The sequence below is a fragment of the Castor canadensis genome, chromosome 5 (genome assembly GCF_047511655.1).
Source record: "Castor canadensis chromosome 5, mCasCan1.hap1v2, whole genome shotgun sequence".
Taxonomy (NCBI): domain Eukaryota; kingdom Metazoa; phylum Chordata; class Mammalia; order Rodentia; family Castoridae; genus Castor; species Castor canadensis.
This window is the reverse complement of record NC_133390.1, coordinates 5,948,631-5,967,583: the sequence shown is the minus strand read 5'-3', so window position 1 is coordinate 5,967,583 and position 18,953 is coordinate 5,948,631. Positions and strand designations below refer to the sequence as shown.

Genomic DNA, 18,953 nt, shown 5'->3' with positions numbered 1-18,953 from the left:
CTCCTCTCCCTTCCAGGAGGCCAGTCCTTGAGATGTACAGATCTTCAGTCCCATGGCATTGCCTGAGCTGGGCTTTTCTATTTCATAGGCATCTCAGGAGCCTGACTTCCCTGCTAAATACCAACCATCCAACCTGAGTCTGAACAGGAAACGCAGGCGTTTGCAGTGGTGACCCAGGCCCCCTGGCAAACGCACAAACTGCCATGTTGGGTGTTGCTGGTTTGGGAAGCAGAGGCTCTCTGGTTTCAGTCTGTAATTTCCCATTTAGATGGCCTGCTAGGGGCTAAGGGGAGTGGCTGAATGGGTAGAGCGCATACCTAGCAAGCGTCCTGAGTTCAAACCCCAGTACTGCAAAAAAAACATTTTTTAAAAATTGAGGACCAGGTTATTTGTGCTAAGGGTCCATTCCCTACTATGTAAAGTGGAACAAGGCCTTGGAGAATTGTGATGACAACAGAACCTTGATGGCCTTGAAAGCTGTGCCCAGACCAAAGCTAGTCCAGGTGGTGACCACTTAGGCACCGCCCAGCTGTAGGGGCAGCGCAGCTCAGCCCTCCCAGACTCGTAGACACGGCCACAAGCCCACTGGGCACGTCCCCGTGGGAAGGCACGTAGAGCCTTTCCAAGATAGCCGGACCAGAAACCAAAGTCCAGTCACAGTGCCAAGCACCGGACTACCCACTGTTCAGGCTTGACCACCCCACCCAGCAGCCACCAGCACGCCAGCACCAGCAGCACCTCGCTCGGCGGACCCGAAAGGCACGAAGGGGTCCCCGATTCCTCGGGACCGGGGAGGACAACGGCTGGCCCGCGGCCACACTCCCCGCCGGCCGCAGCTCGGTCCCGGCGCCCAGAGGCCAGCAGGCGAGGGACAGAGCCGTGTGACCGCGGGCGGAGGGCGGCCGCGCCGGAAGGAAGGAGCCCGCCCTCTGCGCTTGGGTCTCGGCTCTCCTCCCGCCGGCCCGGCCCCTTCCCCGGTCTCTCCGCCCTCCTCCTTTCCGCCCCCGCCCTGTCCCCTCCCCGCCTCCCCCGCTCCTGAAGAGCGCGCGGCGAGGGGGCCGGGCCGGTTACTTCCTCCCCGGCGGCGCCCAGCGCGGAGTGGCCGCCCGAGCCCATCGCCAGCCCCGCCGCGGCCTCCCGAGCCCCCGCCCGCCGCCCCCGGCCCCGAGCCCCGCGCCCTCGTCACTGTCGCCTCCCGAGCCCGGCGCGCACCGAGCGGCCCCGGCCGGCCCTGCCCTGCCCTGCCCTGCCCACGGCGGCGCGGTAAGAGCGGCCCGCGAGCGCCCGGCGCGCTCCCCCGGGAGGGACCCCGCGCGGGCGGGGACAGGGACGGGGCCCGGGGACCAGGCCCCGCACGATCGACCGGGGCCGAGCTGGGGTGGCGGCTGCGGCGCCGGGGACTCCGAGGGACGCGCGTCCCGGATCGTTTCCCGGGGACCCAGGGGCCTCGGTGGGGGTCCGGGGCGCTGGCTTTTGTTTTGGGAAGGGGACGCGGGCCTGGTGGGGCTGCGCGCCCCGCGGACTGGATTCGGCCAGGAGACCTCCGGCACCGAGAGAGGTGCAAGGTGGCCCCAGGTTTGCTGGTGGCCAGGGAGGATCTGGGGCGCCTGGAGCACCTGGGCGCTGCGGCTCCCAGCGTGTCACCTGCTCGGCCACGTCCGGGCCCGGCCCGGGCTCCTGGGCACCTCCAAAGTGACCTTTATTTTCTCCTCCCTCGAGCATTTGAATGGAGGGTGGTCGTTTTGCGTGTGTGTTTGTATTTTTTTTATGTTTAATTTTTTTTTAAGCGCATGAGACTTGTGTTAGCCTGGACTCAATTTTCAGGTAGCCTAAAATAGCAGTTGACTCCTCGCTACTTATTTAGAAAGTAAAACAGTGGGCAGCCCTGTTTGGAGAGAGGAGTAATTCATTTTAATTCACCAGTAACAGATTGTTTGTTCCTTTCAGTGTGCGTGCGTTATCTGCCTGCCCACACCGCCCCAATCGCGGAATAAATCTCCACGTTAGGCTTTATTAAAATTCTGAGTAATATCGCAGTGCACTGCATGCGAGCCCCGTGCGCCCCGCAGTTCTGGGATTAGTCATTCGTCTCCCTAAACTGATCGCTTTCAAAGAGAAAAGCAAATCAACCTCCAAGCAGGTTCCTCACCCCCACCCCACCCCCCAAATTACCTAAATACAAACCTGTGCTCTAATCTTACATAAGCGATTACTGTTCCAATGACGGGACTGTTGTCAGGCAAATTCCCCTTTTAAACGAGCCATTCTCAGTCCTCTGCCATCTTTCTTTCTTTTTCTTTCTTTCTTTCTTTCCTTTTTCTTTCTTTCGTCCTTCCTTCCTTTCTATCTTTCCTTTTCCTTTCTCTCCCTCCTTCCTTCCTTTTTTCCTTCCTTCCTCTCCCTCTCTCCCCTTTCCTTCCTCTCTGTTCTTTTCTATTTCATCTTAATTTTTCTGCTTGTTCAAAGGCAGCCATCAGTCCAACAGCACCAAAAGATCTAAACTTGAAGTTGATTCTATGGAGAAACTTAGAAACTCGCCCTGTTCCTCCACCCTTCAGTTAACAAGCGCATTGAGTAGAATGAGTGAACTGAAATTTGATTAGCTGTGTTTCTGCCTGAAACCATTTAGCAGAGCACTTTAATTTGACATGGTTTTTACAAAACTCATTAAAAGCTGGACAACAAAGGAATTGTATTCTAGAGCTAGTAATTACAGCTGTTTATGCGGGAGTGGCAGACTGCCTTTTCTCTTGGTGTTTGTACACAAAGGCCTTCCGTGGCCTCCTGAATCCATTCCCTGCCCATCTCAGAAGCTGAAAGTCAGCTGCACGTGGCCCTTCCAAAGTGTTGGCCTGCCAGACCCTGGACGGATGGTAGGGACACTCCTGTGTCTGTCTGTTCTGTTTGAGGCTGTTGATTTCATCAACAGGTAACAGGACTGACTCCGCCCAGGCGGTGGCATGCCCTAAGCACATTTCATTTGGTAGAGAGAAGAGCCTGGTGTGATAAGCTGTGTAGACTCTGTCCCCTCTCAGGGTGCAGTGGGGAAGGACGTGTTCCTTCCCATGTATTTGTCAGGACTTAAGCACCCCCAAGTGGGACCTGGTCTCCATTCTGCCCTCTCCTAGGGTGGCCCCCATAGTAGCCGTGTGGCTCCAGGTTAATGTCTCCATGTCCATGTTGCTGGGCCTCAGTTGCCTCACTGGAAGGCGGCATAACATCTGTGTCTCAGGATTGCAGGGAGGTTCAGTTGGAACATAGAGTACTTAGTCCTTGGTGACCAGGCGTTCTGTCTTGGCAACCATCATTAGGAGGAAATATTGTTTGCATGTGGGTGACTTGGGTGACATGGTGCACCAAGTGGAGAGTCAGCAGATATGGACACACATTTGGAGCCAGGCCAGCCCCTCTCCTAGCCTCCCCTAGGATTGTTCCTCATTCTCACGTCCCTGGCTTCTGTTGGTTTCTGCGAGCGTAGTCTGCCTCTTGCCACCCTTGTCATCTTCTTACACAGGGTTGTATGTTAGTGCGTGCGCGTATGTTGGGTGGCAGGTTATTAGCACATCTGAATGAGACATAATGTTGACATAAAAAGCCAGAAAGGTGGCAAAGTTTGCCTCTGTTAGTTGAAAATGATGTTGGGTTACTTGCTTGCTTTCTTTAACACTGGCGGTATCATCGGAATGCCTTTCTTAGTATATAACTTGCTGACCAAACAAGGACTTTGGATGGCCCCAACAAGTTCCAGCCAATTGTAGCATTATCCAGCTACAAGGCACAAGTTAGGTTTTCTGGTAGCCAAGTTAAAAATAGTACAACAGGTGAAATTGATTTTCACTAGGTTTGAATTAACATAAATGTCTCCAAACATATGACCTAAGCATGCAGTACATGTACAAATTCATGAGAAAGTTTCCTCTTTCCTGCTAAATCTTTGAAATCTGGAGTGGATCCTACTCTCAGAGCAACCCTGGGTGCCCAGTAGCCGACTATGACCCATAGTGGCTGTGAGACAGGTCCACACGTGGAATCACTTCCTTTTCAAAAGATGCATAACTGAGTGACACCCACCCAGATGTTTTGAGCTCTGTGCCCAGAGCAGGAGATCCAGGACACTGGTGGAGGGCTTGGTGCTCCCATCTTTCACCCCTCCCCAGGGCTGGTGCTTTGTATGACACTTTGATGAGGAATTGGGAAGTGGGAGGACCTTGTGGGCTCCTTCCAGCCAGCTTTCCTGGATCTGGGTCCCAAGGTGCTTCCAGGGCAGATAAACCTCTGCAGCTCCCTGTGGCTCCCAGCCAGAGCTGACAATGCCTGGCACAGACAGGAGGTGGCTCTCTGCCTCATTTCACTACCCAGTTCTCACCTTCATGAACTGTGGAAATGTCACTGAAAATCCAACAGCCCTCTTGCTAACCTGATCAGCTAACCTGGGGGGGAGTGGACAGAAGGCTGCTTAATCAAGAGGCACCCATCTAAGAGGAAATCAGAAGGGATGAGCATTACTATTTAAATGCCCTTGTCACCCTTCAGAAGTACCTCCCTAAATAAGTGTTCAGCCATTCAGGGGCGCCATTACCTGTCATCCGTGCATCTCCCCAGAACCAAGCCTTGATGTCATCATGCTGACTTCTCCAAAGTGTGTTTCCTTTAGTGCTTCTTTGAGTCTTATTTCTTTTTTGTTTTCAAGATGAATGACTTTGGAGTGAAGAACATGGACCAAGTGGCCCCTGTGGCAAACAGTTTCCGAGGGACACTCAAGGTGAGTGAGTGAGTCTTCATTAAATTTTCTTTACCAATTGGTAAACTCCATCGGTAGGAGACACAAAACAAAACATTGGGCTAGATCCCAGAAAACTGGTTCTAGTGGCAGCTTTTTAATTGACTATGTGACTGTTGGCTTGTTTGCCTACTCTCTCTCTCTCTGGGCCTCAGTTTTCTGGTCTGTAAAATGGATGTCTTCATGTTTGTTGTATTTGTACTTCCAGAGAGGAGCCTCTTTATGTTGTAGATAGTGAGGCCTTTGTAATTGACTTCTCAGCCACCTTCCAGGTGGGGGAAAAAAAAATTCTGTGATTTTTTTTTCAATAGAACAGCTGGAGACAGCTGCCTACTGTCTTTGGGTTCACTCAGCAGTTTGTAGAATGTTGAGAAGGCTGTGGGTGAACTGAAATGAAAGCGCTTAGAAGAGACAGCTCAGGGCTTCCATGGGGGAGGGGCAACGCCCACGGGTTGTTGGGAGCCTGTTCTTGGCAATGAAGAACAGGCCTGTGTATAAACCAAAACCCAGATTAAAAGATGAAAGAGGCCCTCGGCTGGGTAAACACACATGGCTGCTGTCATTCATTCCTTCCTTCAGGAACATCTTTCCTGTGCAAGCTGGCACTTTCTTATTTGCCTTCCAAATGTGACAGCAAGATTTGGTTGTGCTTGAAGATTTATTGTAAGAGCAGCTCTCAAGTAGTGAAGTTGGCTTAGCCACCGGGCTCCACGTCCTGCCTAGTGACGGTGTCTTTCTGGTGTGTCCTATTTCCCTTTGTAAATCACTTTTGATCATTTTTTAGTTAGTTTGGTAACAACCCCCAAAACCAGAACTCAGCACAGGTATTTCTCCTATGACAAAGATCATCAAACTTAAGTTTTCCTGTTGATCTGGTCAGGTGTCTTAACTGTAGCAGAAATTATTAAAAACATTATCATTAGTAAATTGAAACCACACCCCTAAAAAAATCCTATGAATTAAAAGAATTTGGTGATGCTCTTGATTTCTGGATTCAAAGAAAAAAAAGAGTCATTGCCAGATTTTATGTGTTGAACTACTTAGTAAGCATTTTCATTGTTCTCCAGCTTCCCAATTTTAAAAAGAGAACTTAGAGGCCGGAAAGACACTTCCTGGTCACTGGGCAGTGCTGGTGGGAGTTTTGAACGTCGATTGGGTGTTTCGCCAAAATTAGCTGCTCCAAAGTCCTTTATTAAATCCAGATGAGTATTTTGGTTTGCCCTCCTGGCTGTCAGGCAGTGGCAAGTCTTTGTCCTGGGTTTTGGGGGTGTGGGGGAGCTGGGCTCCAACTTCTGTCACCCACCTTTGTAATGCGTCATTCACTGTTCTGCATTTCTGAAAAGAGAGCGCACTGCCCATTTTATTTGTAAATGTGTTACACATCTATTTACCCATGACTCAACAGACGGGTCATTGTATTACACATAACATGGGATTTCCAGATTATGTTGGAAAAATAGAACCTTTCTTCACATTTTCCTCCACAAGTCAGGCAACGGTGAATCAAGACATTATCTGTTCCTTTTCAATGTGTCTTTCGTTAAAGGCTGTTTTTTTTTCCCAGAAATATTATATGAGATTTCCAGCAATCAAGTTTTATCTTTTGACACAGCCTCAACTGTACATAGTTTTAACTGATTTCCTTTGGAAATTTTTCCCCGTAGTGGATGATTGGGGGAGGGGGTTCCTTTTTAATACACTTTTCTTTTATAAAATGAAACCTTAAGGAGTTATTTTCTGAAATATTGGAGCTGATGAGGAAACACTTAGGTTGCTTTTCGGTAGACATTTTAAGGTAAATGCATCCAAAGATAAAAGTTTGTCATTGGCTAGACTAGTTTTTACTCAGTCCCCAGTCTTTTGTTAAGTGCACTAAAGGAGCCTGTGGAGGGAGGGTTCTCTTTTACATTCAGGACTGAACTTTCTCTGAAGTAACAGAGGAACAGGTGTTAGCAAAAGGTGTCTCTGAGAGTCTGCCCAGCATTGGTTCTAAGATTCTGTTATTTTTAAGTTGATGTGGCCACCAAAATAAACTCCCAATCATTCTGACCCTGTGAGGTTAATTAAATAATTCAGAGGAAAGGAGACACACGTGGGTCACTTGACCTTAGGAACCAGTGGTTAATTCCTTGTTGTTCCTTGTAATTGCCAGTTGAGTCAAGTCAAGGGGAATGGGTAAGAGGACCTGGGGACCACTTTTCGGTAGGCACTTACATGAGTTCCTGTTGGATTGACATCTTCTTCTCCCTCTGTTCTGCAGCGACAGCCTGCCTTTGACACCTTTGATGGGTCTCTGTTTGCTGTTTTCCCCTGTCTCAATGAAGAGCAGACACTCCAAGAAGTGCCCACGGGCTTGGACTCCATTTCTCATGGTAATTTCTTCTCCTGACTTGACAAATGGTGCTGATTTCCAAGTAGTTCAGTTAATATAGAGATTGTGGTTCCTAAACCATGAATGTTGATATCTTGTGTCTTTGGGATGAAAAGTGTTTAGAAGCTCTGAGCTTGAAGGTAGTTTTCCTGTTGTGTAGGCTTCTCAACTCTTCATCCCCCAGGCAGCCCCTCTATGGGCTGTAGGCACTCTCACCAAACCCGAGGTCTCCACCATGGATGTCTTCACTTCTTCATATCCCTGCTGTGCTCTGCAGAGCCCACATAAGACAGTGGACATTAGACTACACCCCAACTCTTAATTCTAGGTTCATGTGGTTAGTTAAATCACGCCCCTGCCCCGCCCCCATCTCCCCTTCCTCTTGTTAGCCTTCCCCCATCTGTATTATTTCTGTGGTTCTTAACGTCACAGTTTATTCTTTTTGAAGGAATTGCACATCGGATAATGTCCTGGCAATTTCTGTGATTGAGTTATCAGTTGGTAACATTCACAGATTACTTTGTCATATGAACCAGGTGCTGGGAGATACAGCCCAGAAAATTAACTAAGTACACACGCTGGTGTAGGCACGACTGCCATTTACATTCTTGAAATTTCTGAGCCATCCAAAGAAGGTTGCCTCTGCCAGGTGCTGCCTGCCTGTGTCATGCCGGAGTCCCTTTGCCAGTGGCTTAGTTTACTGGGTGGACCTCCCAAATTATGCATTTGCCATGCCTTAAAGCTTTGGACCAAAACCCATGCAATTCCCTTCACTGGCTAAAACGTCAGACCTGGGTAGAGGCTTGGTTTATGCATCCCTGCTTTAGGTAGCTTTACAAAGCAGAATTAAAGCTAATTGTTACTTTAGGTTCTTTTTGTAAGTGTAGTTCCAAGATGCATACATTTTGTTCCATATTTAGTGAGTTCTGTGCCACTGAGCTCCCTCCCCCGCCACCGCCCCATATTTGCTTTGCTTTTTTTTTTAAGTTGCGTTTCATTTATGTATTTTGGTGGTACTGGGGTGGCCCCGAGGCCCTTGCTTGCTAGGCCAGAGTGGCTTTACTATGTGATTCATGTCTGTGATCGTTTAAGGAGTCATGCCAAGAGTTGGGCTCCAGATTGTTCTTCCTGAAGCCTGAGTTTCTGCCCTCAGTCTTCATTGACGCTGCCACTTGAAGTCCTAATGCCCTGTGGGTTTCCTTCCAGACTCTGCCAGCTGTGAGCTGCCCCTGCTCACGCCGTGCAGCAAAGCTGTGATGAGCCAGGCCTTGAAGGCCACGTTCAGTGGCTTCCAGAAGGAGCAGCGGCGTCTTGGCATCCCCAAGAGTAAGTGCTGGCTTGAGGCTGCGGCTCAGAAGCACAGATGTGGCTGTGGGGTCTCCCGCAGACCACAGCATTGGTGACCTTGTCCTGGGTTCACACTGCAGCCCAGTCCACTGCACACCTCAGCCAGCGCCCGTTGTGTCCATGAAAGGCACCACCGGTGTCATGGCATGATGGTTGTCATGGACTCGGACTGTATCTGGACTTGGGGACTAAATGAGGGTGGCTCTGACTCTCTCTGCCTTCCCATGTTCACCCTGTGTCGGTCTTGTCTTCCATCTTCATAGACCCCTGGCTCTGGAGTGAGCAGCAGGTGTGCCAGTGGCTGCTCTGGGCCACCAACGAGTTCAGCCTGGTGAACGTGAACCTGCAGAGGTTTGGCATGAACGGTCAGGTGCTGTGCAACCTTGGCAAGGAGCGTTTTCTGGAGCTGGCACCTGACTTTGTAGGTGACATTCTCTGGGAACATCTGGAGCAGATGCTCAAAGGTACCTGGGGTGACTTGGCTCACCTGCTGGGTGAGCTGGGGCGGGGCTGGGTGATGGGGAGGGAGTGGTGGGTTACGGTAAGGAGTAAGTCACCTCACAACACCCCCAAGTGAGTCCAGAGGGGACTCAGGCCTCCATCACCCCGAGTGTGTGGGCGACAGGGTGTTCACAGCATCAGGAGCAGCTACGGGGCTTAGCCTTAATCACTGAACTCTGCTCCATTGCCGGGCTGCACTGGTCATGCCAGCCCAGGCCACAGGCAGGGCTCACCACAGGCAGCCTAGAGACAAAGGGAATCCAACAGAGAATTTTTTGGGGGGTGGAGGGGAGGGTTAGCTATTTAAGAAGTGAGCAGTGGATACACACACACACTAGTGAATTGTGCAGAAGAAACTGGCCAGAGATCCAGAAAAACATCTCCAGACACAGGCCACATCTTGTGTCACAGCTAAAAGAACAGTGAAACCCTTGTTCAAAATGTATCGAGTTAAAAAAGGGATTACTTAGGTTAGCGTATAAGAAAATCATTACTATATTTATTGACTTTGGGAAAATACTCCTCACCTAATTGATTTTAAACACGTTGAGTTTCGGCATCTCCCATGGACTCAGAATCTTCAAACTGCTTGGATTTGACCGCGAGCTCTTTTTAGCGATGGCTTCTGAGGGCCAGGGAAACTTTACTTGTAAAGTCCCCCAAACTTTCTGGGAAGTAGGGCAGGTCTCAGTGATCGGTGCTTGCTGAACCTGTTTATCTGATGCGTCTGGCCTGTTTTGCCATCGCTCAGGTGGGCGAGTGCGTGTGTGTGCTTGTGTGCTCCTAGTAGGTGTTTGTGCACAGAGAGTGCACGCTTTTGCCTTCCAGGTTCATGGGCACACAGGTCCCCCGTTACTGGCTCCCACAGCACTGTGACCCTCACCACATCTCCTACCAAACCTTCAAGGTGGGAGGTCATGGACCACAGGCTTCATGGGGCAGGACTGTGCTCATTTTCTTTCCCTCTGTACTCCCAGCACCTGGACAAGTGGCCCTCCATAAACATGTAGCCACTTCTTGAACAGAAGACTGAATTAAATTCACAGTCTTGGTCTTCCCAGATTTGCACTAGAAAATTTCACTTTGTCATGAAGTCCCTAATTTTAGAAAACTTACTCTGGTATTAGAAAGTGTCTTGTCATCTCTAGTTTTTTGAAAAAGACACATGGGTCATGAGGCACTATCAGATGGACGAGAAGCACCGAGTGCACACAGTCATTCTAGAACCCCCAAGCAGCTGGCGCGCAGAGAGCAGCGCTTTGCTGTGCAGCCGTTACCCGGATTCAGCATCTCACCTGTGTAGCTGTTCCCTGGCTTTGCCTTCTCACGTCTCCTGTGTGTTTCTCAGAAAACCAGGAAAAGACAGAGGACCAATATGAAGAAAATCCCCACCTCAACTCCGTTCCCCACTGGATTAACAGCAACACGTTAGGTGAGTCTGGTTGATTCTGCACTGAGAGCCCCTTCCTCCAGGTGGACGTGGACTCAGGAGGGAGTCCCAGGGAAGTCTAGGCCTGCACTGTCCCCGGTGGTGGCCACATGGGCACTGAGCTTCTGAACAGGTGGACTGTGACCGACCCACATAGAGATGTGCGGTTGGAACATAAGGGACACAGCTGAGCCCAAAGTCAAGGACCTCATCACCCATCGCCTTGGCTATTTGTGACATATTGATTATGTATTGAAATGGTCAATTAAAATGGGAAATTGACGTCCCTGGAAAATTTAACGCGAAGTGGCTCAGTGCTGATTTAGCAAGCTATAGAGTGAGGGACAAAAGGACGTGAGCTGCAGGCTGGTCACTGGGGTTAGTTGAAGAAGCAGTGAGGGCGGCACGGGGGTCCCACTGTCGTGGGACTGGGCTCTTCCTCTGGTCACTGGCTCTAGTGGGAATGCGTCACGCGGGGGGCTGGAGCGCCGTGGTCAGGCACGGTTTGCTGTCAGCTGTCATGCTGACCTTAGTGGCTCTGTGGCCCCATCATTTGGCCCCAGGCTTTGGCGCGGAGCAGGCTCCGTATGCAATGCAGGCGCAGAGTTACCCCAAAGGCGGCCTCCTGGACAGCGTGTGCCCGGCCTCCGCGGCGCCCAGCACGCTCAGCTCCGAGCAGGACTTCCAGATGTTCCCCAAGTCCAGGCTCAACACCGTCAGCTTCTGCTCCGTCGCCCAGGACTTCCCCGGCGGCAGCTTGAATTTGCTCCCCAGCAACTCAGGTGAGGGCAGACGCTCCCTGCAGCAAGGCTGTCGGTTTGATTCCGGGAGCCACACTCAGACCAGACGTGGGCTTCCTTGTCCATATGTCCTTGTGTCCGCCGTTGGAGGAGGTGGTCAAGGCACTCCATGACACGGACCCTGTGTTCTCCATGACTTCCCAGCAGGCGTGGTTCTCGTGTGCTTCAAGTACTAGTCTGGGTATTGCACACCTTGAGTGAGTGACACAGACACAGTCCCTACTCTTGAAGCGGAATTCCACCACAGTGGGACATCATGGTGGCCGTGTGACAGTGTGATGGCTTTCTTTTAAAGAAGACCTGACATACATACAGTGCAGAGAGCTCAGGTTGTACAACCGGTTCAAGTTATGCGTGTGTGTACACCTGTGGGCTGGGGCCACCCAGGTGTAGAAAGAAAGTGTCTAGCACTACTGCAGGTTCCTTCATACCCTTCCCAGTCAATAGTATCTTACTGCAAGAGAAAACCATTCTGAATTTTTGTCATTATGGGTTAATGTTCACTGTTCTAGAGCTTCATTTCTATGGACCTTACAGTTTTTCTTTTGGATTTGTCTTTTGCCAAAAATCCACTTTGTAGCCATTTGTTCTTTTTCATTGCTGTATAGTATTCCGTTCTCCTGTTGATATGATGTGACATACCTATTCCTAAGCAATAGGCGCCTGAGTGTTTTCAGGGGTCTAGATGTACATATTCAGGTGTCTGGATGCATTTGGGGGTGCTTGGCAATGAGGCTGCCATTGGACCTAACACCTACCTGTGGTCATGCCTTCGTAGCCCTGGGCCCTTTCCATGTCTGGGAGGACTCAAAGCCTGTGCTGGGTTGTCTTTGCCAGGGAAGCCCAAAGACCGCGACTCCCCGGACAATGGCGGGGACAGCTTTGAGAGCTCGGACTCGCTGCTGCGCTCCTGGAACAGCCAGTCCTCCCTGCTGGATGTGCAGCGGGTGCCATCCTTCGAGAGCTTCGAAGACGACTGCAGCCAGTCCCTGGGCCTCAGCAAGCCCACCACCATGTCCTTCAAGGACTACATCCAGGAGAGGAGTGACCCGGTGGAGCAGGGCAAACCAGTTATTCCTGCGGCCGTGCTGGCTGGCTTCACCGGTGAGTGTAGCGCTCTGGGAGCCCCAGGTCATGGCCTGATCGTGCACGGCCGGCCATGCTCCGTGTTTACCCCGGTGCTTCCCAAGCGTGGCATGGCGTGTTGACACTCCACGCTTCGTGTGAGGCTGGCTGTGTCCCTGAGCTCCAGACAGGCCAGCCGGGCAGGAATTTCATGTCCTTGGAGCTCAGTGCAGTGGACAGAGGCCCACAGGCCACACCTGCAGTTCTAAGGTGGAGAAGGAGGAGGGGACCGGCACGCGGTCCTCAGCCCTGACTCACCCACTGCAGGATCTCCAAGAATGCAAACTGGCCAGGGGAGAGGCCACCGTGGAGCTGGCCTTAGACAGAACCCGCCCTGCTACCTCTCTGGCCTCCAGAGCCATCGGTTCTTATTTGTCAGGTTGGGGAAGAGCTATTCTAGGCAGAGGACAAATATTAAAACTGTTTTTAGAACCAGATATTTCCAGTACTGGAGCAAAAATACCAAGACGTTTTGTTTCCGTTGCTTTTTGTGTCCTTAAATGCATTTTTTCCTCATGTGCTGACCATGTGGAGACAGTGTGGATTTTTTTTAAAATGACTGCTTAAAAAAATACAGCAGGGCTGGGGCCTTGGCTTAGTGGTAGAGCACTCGCCAAGTACGGGCAAGTTCCTGGGTTCCATCCCCAGCACTGTGAGAAGAAACAGTGTATTGAAAACCAGGATATATGGTCAGCCTTTTTTTTTCTTGATGGTACTGGGGTTTGAACTCAGGGCCTCACACTTGCTAAGTGGGTGCTCTACTGCTTGAGCCACTCCACCAGCCCTGTCTTGCGGAGGGTTTTTCAGGATAGATAGGGTCTCATAAGCTATTCACCTGGAGCTGGCTTTGAACCTCCATCCCCCTGATCTATGCCTCGTGAGTGGCAGGGATTATAGGTGTGAGCCACTGGACCCTGGCTTCTTTTCTATTGTGTAAAACAAACAGCCACAAAAGTAAACCGTGGTAGTTGGCAAACCTGGGGGCTGGAGCCTGGTTGGAAAAGAGCAGTTGGAGTGTTGTGTTTTCCGTGTCCATAAGTTACGGTTCCATAAGTTACAGATGCTGACGGTCAGCTCCGCGTGGCTGACAGGCATGGGTGTGGCCTGTGGCTCCTGGCGGGAGTAGTGGTGGGACCCATTTTACAGAGGGGGAAACTGGCTCAGAAGTAGACAGCTCTCTGTGGCTGTGACTGCCTCAGGATGCTTGTCCTTTGGGACTTTTGTCCAAGCTCTTTTGCATTTTCAGGGGACAGATATTTGGCAGAAAGAGGCTGGGCTTAGCATCCTTGCCTCGCCCTGATGGCGTGTGCTCCAGGACTGCCATCCGTCTGTGCCTTGCAGCGTGGGGTTCCAAGTGTGAACCAAGCAAAGGCCCCGAGGGGCTTCACGCGCAGGCTGTGAGGCGGTGGGGGTACCCCAAGCCTCCCAGGAAGCAGCATGCCCAGTCACGAGTGGCATGCCTCGCCCTGGGGTGACACGATTCTTCTGTCCTTGTGCCTCTTCTACAAATAAATACGGCTTCAAGATTTTTAGTCAGGGAACAATCGAACAGGAATGCCGAGGGGTGGCGACTCCTGAAAGAACAAACTCAGGAAGGGTGGCTCAGTGGAGTGACTGAGTGTCCAAGTAGGAGGTAGAGGAAGAGCTGTGTGGTGTCTGTCTCGATGCTGTCACGGCATTTGTTACTGACCCCAACACCCAGGCCTCCACCTCCACCTTGGTGCTGTGTTCAGAGGCCAGCCCACATTCTCCCATCAGCGAGTCTCTGTGCTGGAAGTTTGGACATGGGTGACCGTCTCTCTTTGTCTACACAGGAAGCGGTCCTATTCAGTTGTGGCAGTTCCTCCTAGAGCTGCTGTCTGACAAGTCCTGCCAGTCGTTCATCAGCTGGACAGGGGACGGATGGGAATTCAAGCTTGCAGACCCCGATGAGGTATGGCTGGAGCCCTGGGAGGACTCTGGGTCAGGACAGGGCTCAGCAGGCCGAGAGCCTCTCTATGGGGAAGGCTATGGCCTGGCTGGACTGGAGCTGGACTCGGCAAGGGTCCCGTCTGGGAACAGCAGCAAGACCTCCATCTGCTGTTGTCTGATCAGAAGGCTGAAGCAGCAAACTGAGGCTGTCTCCTTGGGACATTTGTCCTTGTCGCTTGGGGGGGAATGAAGTGGCAGTAGCCCATGGCCCTGGAGGCTTGGAAGGGCTGCTGGAGAAAACTAGTCCAACATGACCCCAGCATCCCAGGACAGCATTAGGGAGCCTGGTGTCTGGCATGTATGCTGTGTCACCTCCCCAGTCCCCTGGGGGGGGCAGGGCAGGGAATGAGCATGTCACAAAGCTCAGAATCCCATAGCAACTGTTACCTCTGGTCATTGGAATGAGAACCCTGAAGGGGAGTGACACCAGTGTGTCTCCTTTCTTGGGTCCTCTTGGCTCTGTTTCCTTGGCTGCCAGGAGGCTTGGGGAGACTGAGCTGGGAGCAGAGGGTGACCACCTCCCTCTGTTGTCCAAAGAAGCAGGTGAGGAGGGATGTGGTGAGGAAGGACAGACAGACAGACAGACAGAGCCTCCCGTGGGTCATCTGTGGTTGTCAGGCTCTCTAGGGTGACACCCCACGCATGAGAGTCGGGTGTCACTTGCAGCCCTCACGTTGCTGAACTCCAGCCTTTTCGTCGTGTCTCTCGAAGGTGGCCCGCCGGTGGGGGAAGAGGAAAAATAAACCCAAGATGAACTACGAGAAGCTGAGCCGGGGTCTGAGGTATTACTACGACAAGAACATCATCCACAAGACCTCGGGGAAGCGCTACGTGTACCGCTTCGTGTGCGACCTGCAGAACCTGCTGGGGTTCACGCCGGAGGAACTGCATGCCATCCTGGGGGTCCAGCCGGACACAGAGGACTGAGGCAGGCCTCTGGGACCGCCCCGAGCCAGCCCAGGGCCTGGGGACCGAGTGGGAAGCCCGTCCTGACCAGCTGCTCCAAGGACTCCGGGAGGACGGGATTGAACCGTCCGGGGATGTCACCGGCAATCAGTGGCCTTCTTTCATCCCAAACAGCGCCTCTTCAACAAGGTTGTCCCTTGTGGCAGAAGGTGGCCCGGCTTCTTGACCGTCCAGTCTACAGAGGATGGGCAAATGCCACCATTCGGTGACCACCACCGAGACGTAGGCGCTGGGAAGCTGCCCTGGCCCGAGCTGGCCATGCGGGTGGTTGGTTCTGGCTACTTGAACTTGGCCAAGGAACGAGCCTGGAGACGCACAGCATTTTTTGAAAAAAAGAAAAAAAAAAAAAAGTTTTTTTGGCCTTTTACAACCAGGAGTAGCAAATGTGAAAGAAGGGTGGGAGACGCAATCATGCCATTTCAGAAGTCAGTGTGTATATATTATTGTAAGCTTATAATTGTTCTCAGAGTCCTCTACCACTTCTATTTAACAGAAATTGTATATTGTAATTTAAAATAATTATATAACTGCATTTGAACCAAGGATGCGCTATCCAGTATGTTACTCCATTCTTCTGTGACACAAGATTTAATCTGCCCGCGCTGACTAAGAGAGAGTCAGGGGCGTGTTGTGTCCCCTTACTGTCCCTATAGCTGTTAGGTCTGAGGGGTAAATCCCTGGTTTCTGTTGTTGTTTTGCCTTGGCTGTTATCTGGCAAGGATTTTGTACATTGAGGGGGGGTTTTATAAGAAAATTATTAATCTGGGGGCTTGCCAGCCTCCGTGCAGTTTTTTCCTTGTAATGTCAGAAGTATAAAGCCCTATTTTATATTGCTTTACGTTTCCAGTTGCATGCATGCCTTAATTCAGTTTCTACACAAATGCATCTTATTTTTTGCTGGAACTCTTCCTGGCAGTTCACCCCTCCCTAAGCAACATTCCCTTCTGTGCCCTGAGGTGGTCTGTGCATTAAAACAAGAACACTATTTTTGGAAATAGGCGACTCCTTTTTGGAGATCCGGGGGGATTTATGTAGCAGCTATTTTTACTGCAAAAGTAATTCACTGGAAAAAAATGTAATTTGTACGAAAGTCTTATTTTTATCTTGGCTCCGTGTAAGTTAAACATTAGAGGAGCTGGAGGGGTGGGGGTGGGAGGGGGCTTGAGTAAACCTCAGCTGACCTTGCAGGAGGCATGACTCTGAGCTCAAGGGCTCCCCTGTCATGTCCTGGACCATCAGGATAGCATGCTTTCCTTCTGCTCACTGTTCTCAGCAGTTTTTATGTGTTTTTTTTTCTTGGACATGAACACCTAGAGGCAGCGAGGTTGCCCAGGACAGGAAAGAGCACATGGGAGTAAGTAGCAAATGTCCTGATGCTGCAGCACATTCGGCCTGGCATCTGGCTGGAGCTTCCAAGGCCACCGTGGAGCTCTGGTCTCTAGAAACCATCTGGTCACATTGGCTTCAAAGTCAGACAGGCTTTGCTGTTTGCTAGTAGGATGGTCATGGACCAGTGGGTGACATCCGTGAATAACCGTCATGTGAAGAGAGCACAGCACGGACATGGGACAAGCTGGAGCCACAGAGCCAGGCCTGGGACAGCTTGGCCTTCGTGCCGGGGAGAGACCACAGTGCAGCTAAGCCTAGGATATTTTCCTCAAGGGGACCTGTTTATCACTGGGACATCTGGTTCAGATATAAACAGACATGTGACTGGGAACATCTTGGGGCGAAAGACATCCCGGCCATCGGCAAGCTTTGTATGAGGTGGAGCCACACGAAGTTGCCAGTTTTAGACTGGATTTTGTTGTCGAGTGGTTGAACCCAGCAGTTACAGGAACTAAGGTCTAAGAAGCCTTTGGCGTGGTACTGATGACTAAGTACACAAGTTTGTTATTCGGCCTTTTCTTTCTCAAATAATAAAGTGTCTGGTTTATGCAAACACCTCCTGTGATAGTCCTTGGTCTTTGTCTCCACCCCACATGGAGGACGTGGGTGAGGTTTTGAGCTGCACACCCATTCCCTGTCCATGGCTTTGTGTCACCAGGAGTTAACCTGGAAACCACAGCCAGGCTGGAGGCCACTCAGCTGTTCCAAAGGAGTTCCCAGAAAGTACGCCTTATGTGGAAACCCCTATAGAAAGAACCCCAATGAACGGGCTCGGGAGCCTTGTCCTCGGAAGGAGACAGGGAAGAGATTAGGGCACTGGGGTGAAGCCCTTTTTAACTGGAGGCCACAGCTCTCCACGTCCCCTCACTGGAACTCTGACATGGGTGGGTGACAGCCACAGACGGGATGGTCCAGGCCTCGTGTTCTTGTTCTCAGGACTCCTTGGCAATCTCTGAAATCCATGAGGACAACGAAAGCTGAGTCAGTACAGCCAGCGGTGTGCTGAGCAGCTCCCCGGGCTCTCCCAGGGCTGGGGCGGAGGGCACAGGCTCTGCCAGCACCTTGCGGGGACAGAATTTACACCATGGGATTGGCAGGTGCTACAAGTCAGGCCCCCACCACCCAGGGAGCTGGTGGTCAATGCTATCAGACCACCAGTTATATCAGTGGTTAGCAGTTCAGAAATTCTAACAAGTTTGAAGATGATATTTCGTTTCAAAATAATGCATCACATATGTTAGCACAAACAACATTCTCTTTTTTTCCTTTTTTTTGTGTTTTTCTTTTGTGTGTGTGGAGGGGGTGGGTTTTTTTAGCAGTATTAGGTCTGAACTCAGGACCTTCCACTTGCTAGGCAGGTGCCCTGCCACTTGAGCCACTCCCTCAGAACTTTTTTGCTTTACTTATTTCTCAGATAGGGTCTCATGTTTTTGCCCAGGGCTAGCCTTGAACTGTGATCCTTTTACTTATGCCTCCTGAGTAGCTGGGATTACAGATGTTTACCACTACACCTAGCCAAGAATTTTTCTAAATAAGATTTTTTTAAAGGAAGGCATTGTTTCATATGTTTACCAATCTCTTTAATGTTTTGTTCAGTAAAAGAGAATTAGATTATTCTTTTCGCTTCTTTTTTTTTTTTTTTTTTTGGTTAGAACTGGGGCTTGACTCAGGACTTTAAACTTGCAAAGCAGGTGCTCTACTGCTTGAGCCACACTTCCAGTCCATTTTGCTCTGGTTATTTTGGAGGTGGGATCTCAAGAACTATTTGGTCTGGCTGGACTCAGAACCTCGATCCTCCTAATCTCAGCCTCCTACTTAGCCACAATTACAGGCTGAGCACCCTGCTGATAACTTCTTGCTACTTAATTGCAGCTGGAATCTGAAGACAGCAGTGATGGTTACATTAAGTTCCTTTGGCTGTTTTGTCCCTGCGTGATTTTGTTACATCATGCATTGGTCATTTGAATAGATGTTTTGTCCATGCGTGATTTTGTAACATCATGCATTGGTCATTTGGAAAACAGTGCTTCAAGATACAGACACATTGCAAGTGTTCAAACATCACTGATCTTTGTAGGAAAGATGTTGTCACGCACACGGTGGCAGATTCAAGTTTTTAAGAATTCACACTTTTTCCCTGAAAGTTAAGCTTTTATCATCAGCAACAAATCCTCCCCTAAATTGTTTTCTTTGACATGTCAGGCTTGTTCCACTTGTTTTTGAGAAATAACCTATCAAACCCCCAATGCCCCTAGACAAAATTGTCAGTTGTTC

The 18,953-nt window shown here is 50.7% G+C and overlaps 1 protein-coding gene across 1 annotated transcript; it reads left to right on the top strand.

The window, feature by feature from the left end:
* The first annotated feature begins 1,127 nt into the window (after window positions 1-1,127).
* Ets2 (ETS proto-oncogene 2, transcription factor) lies at window positions 1,128-17,232 on the top strand. The gene is made up of 10 exons (XM_020185568.2): window positions 1,128-1,263; window positions 4,691-4,762; window positions 7,041-7,152; window positions 8,358-8,477; window positions 8,762-8,962; window positions 10,348-10,431; window positions 10,992-11,210; window positions 12,066-12,332; window positions 14,168-14,286; window positions 15,036-17,232. The coding sequence occupies exons 2-10, from the start codon at window positions 4,691-4,693 to the stop codon at window positions 15,249-15,251; spliced, it is 1,410 nt and encodes a 469-aa protein (XP_020041157.1). The 5' UTR covers window positions 1,128-1,263; the 3' UTR covers window positions 15,252-17,232.
* Window positions 17,233-18,953: the final 1,721 nt, after the last annotated feature.

Excerpts from the sequence above, each read along its gene's own strand:
- Ets2 (XM_020185568.2), top strand. The coding sequence starts at position 4,691 with ATGAATGACTTTGGAGTGAAGAACATGGACCAAGTGGCCCCTGTGGCA. Across the intron at positions 8,963-10,347 it reads TCTGGAGCAGATGCTCAAAG|AAAACCAGGAAAAGACAGAG; the intron begins GTACCTGGGGTG and ends TGTGTTTCTCAG. Across the intron at positions 14,287-15,035 it reads AGCTTGCAGACCCCGATGAG|GTGGCCCGCCGGTGGGGGAA; the intron begins GTATGGCTGGAG and ends TGTCTCTCGAAG.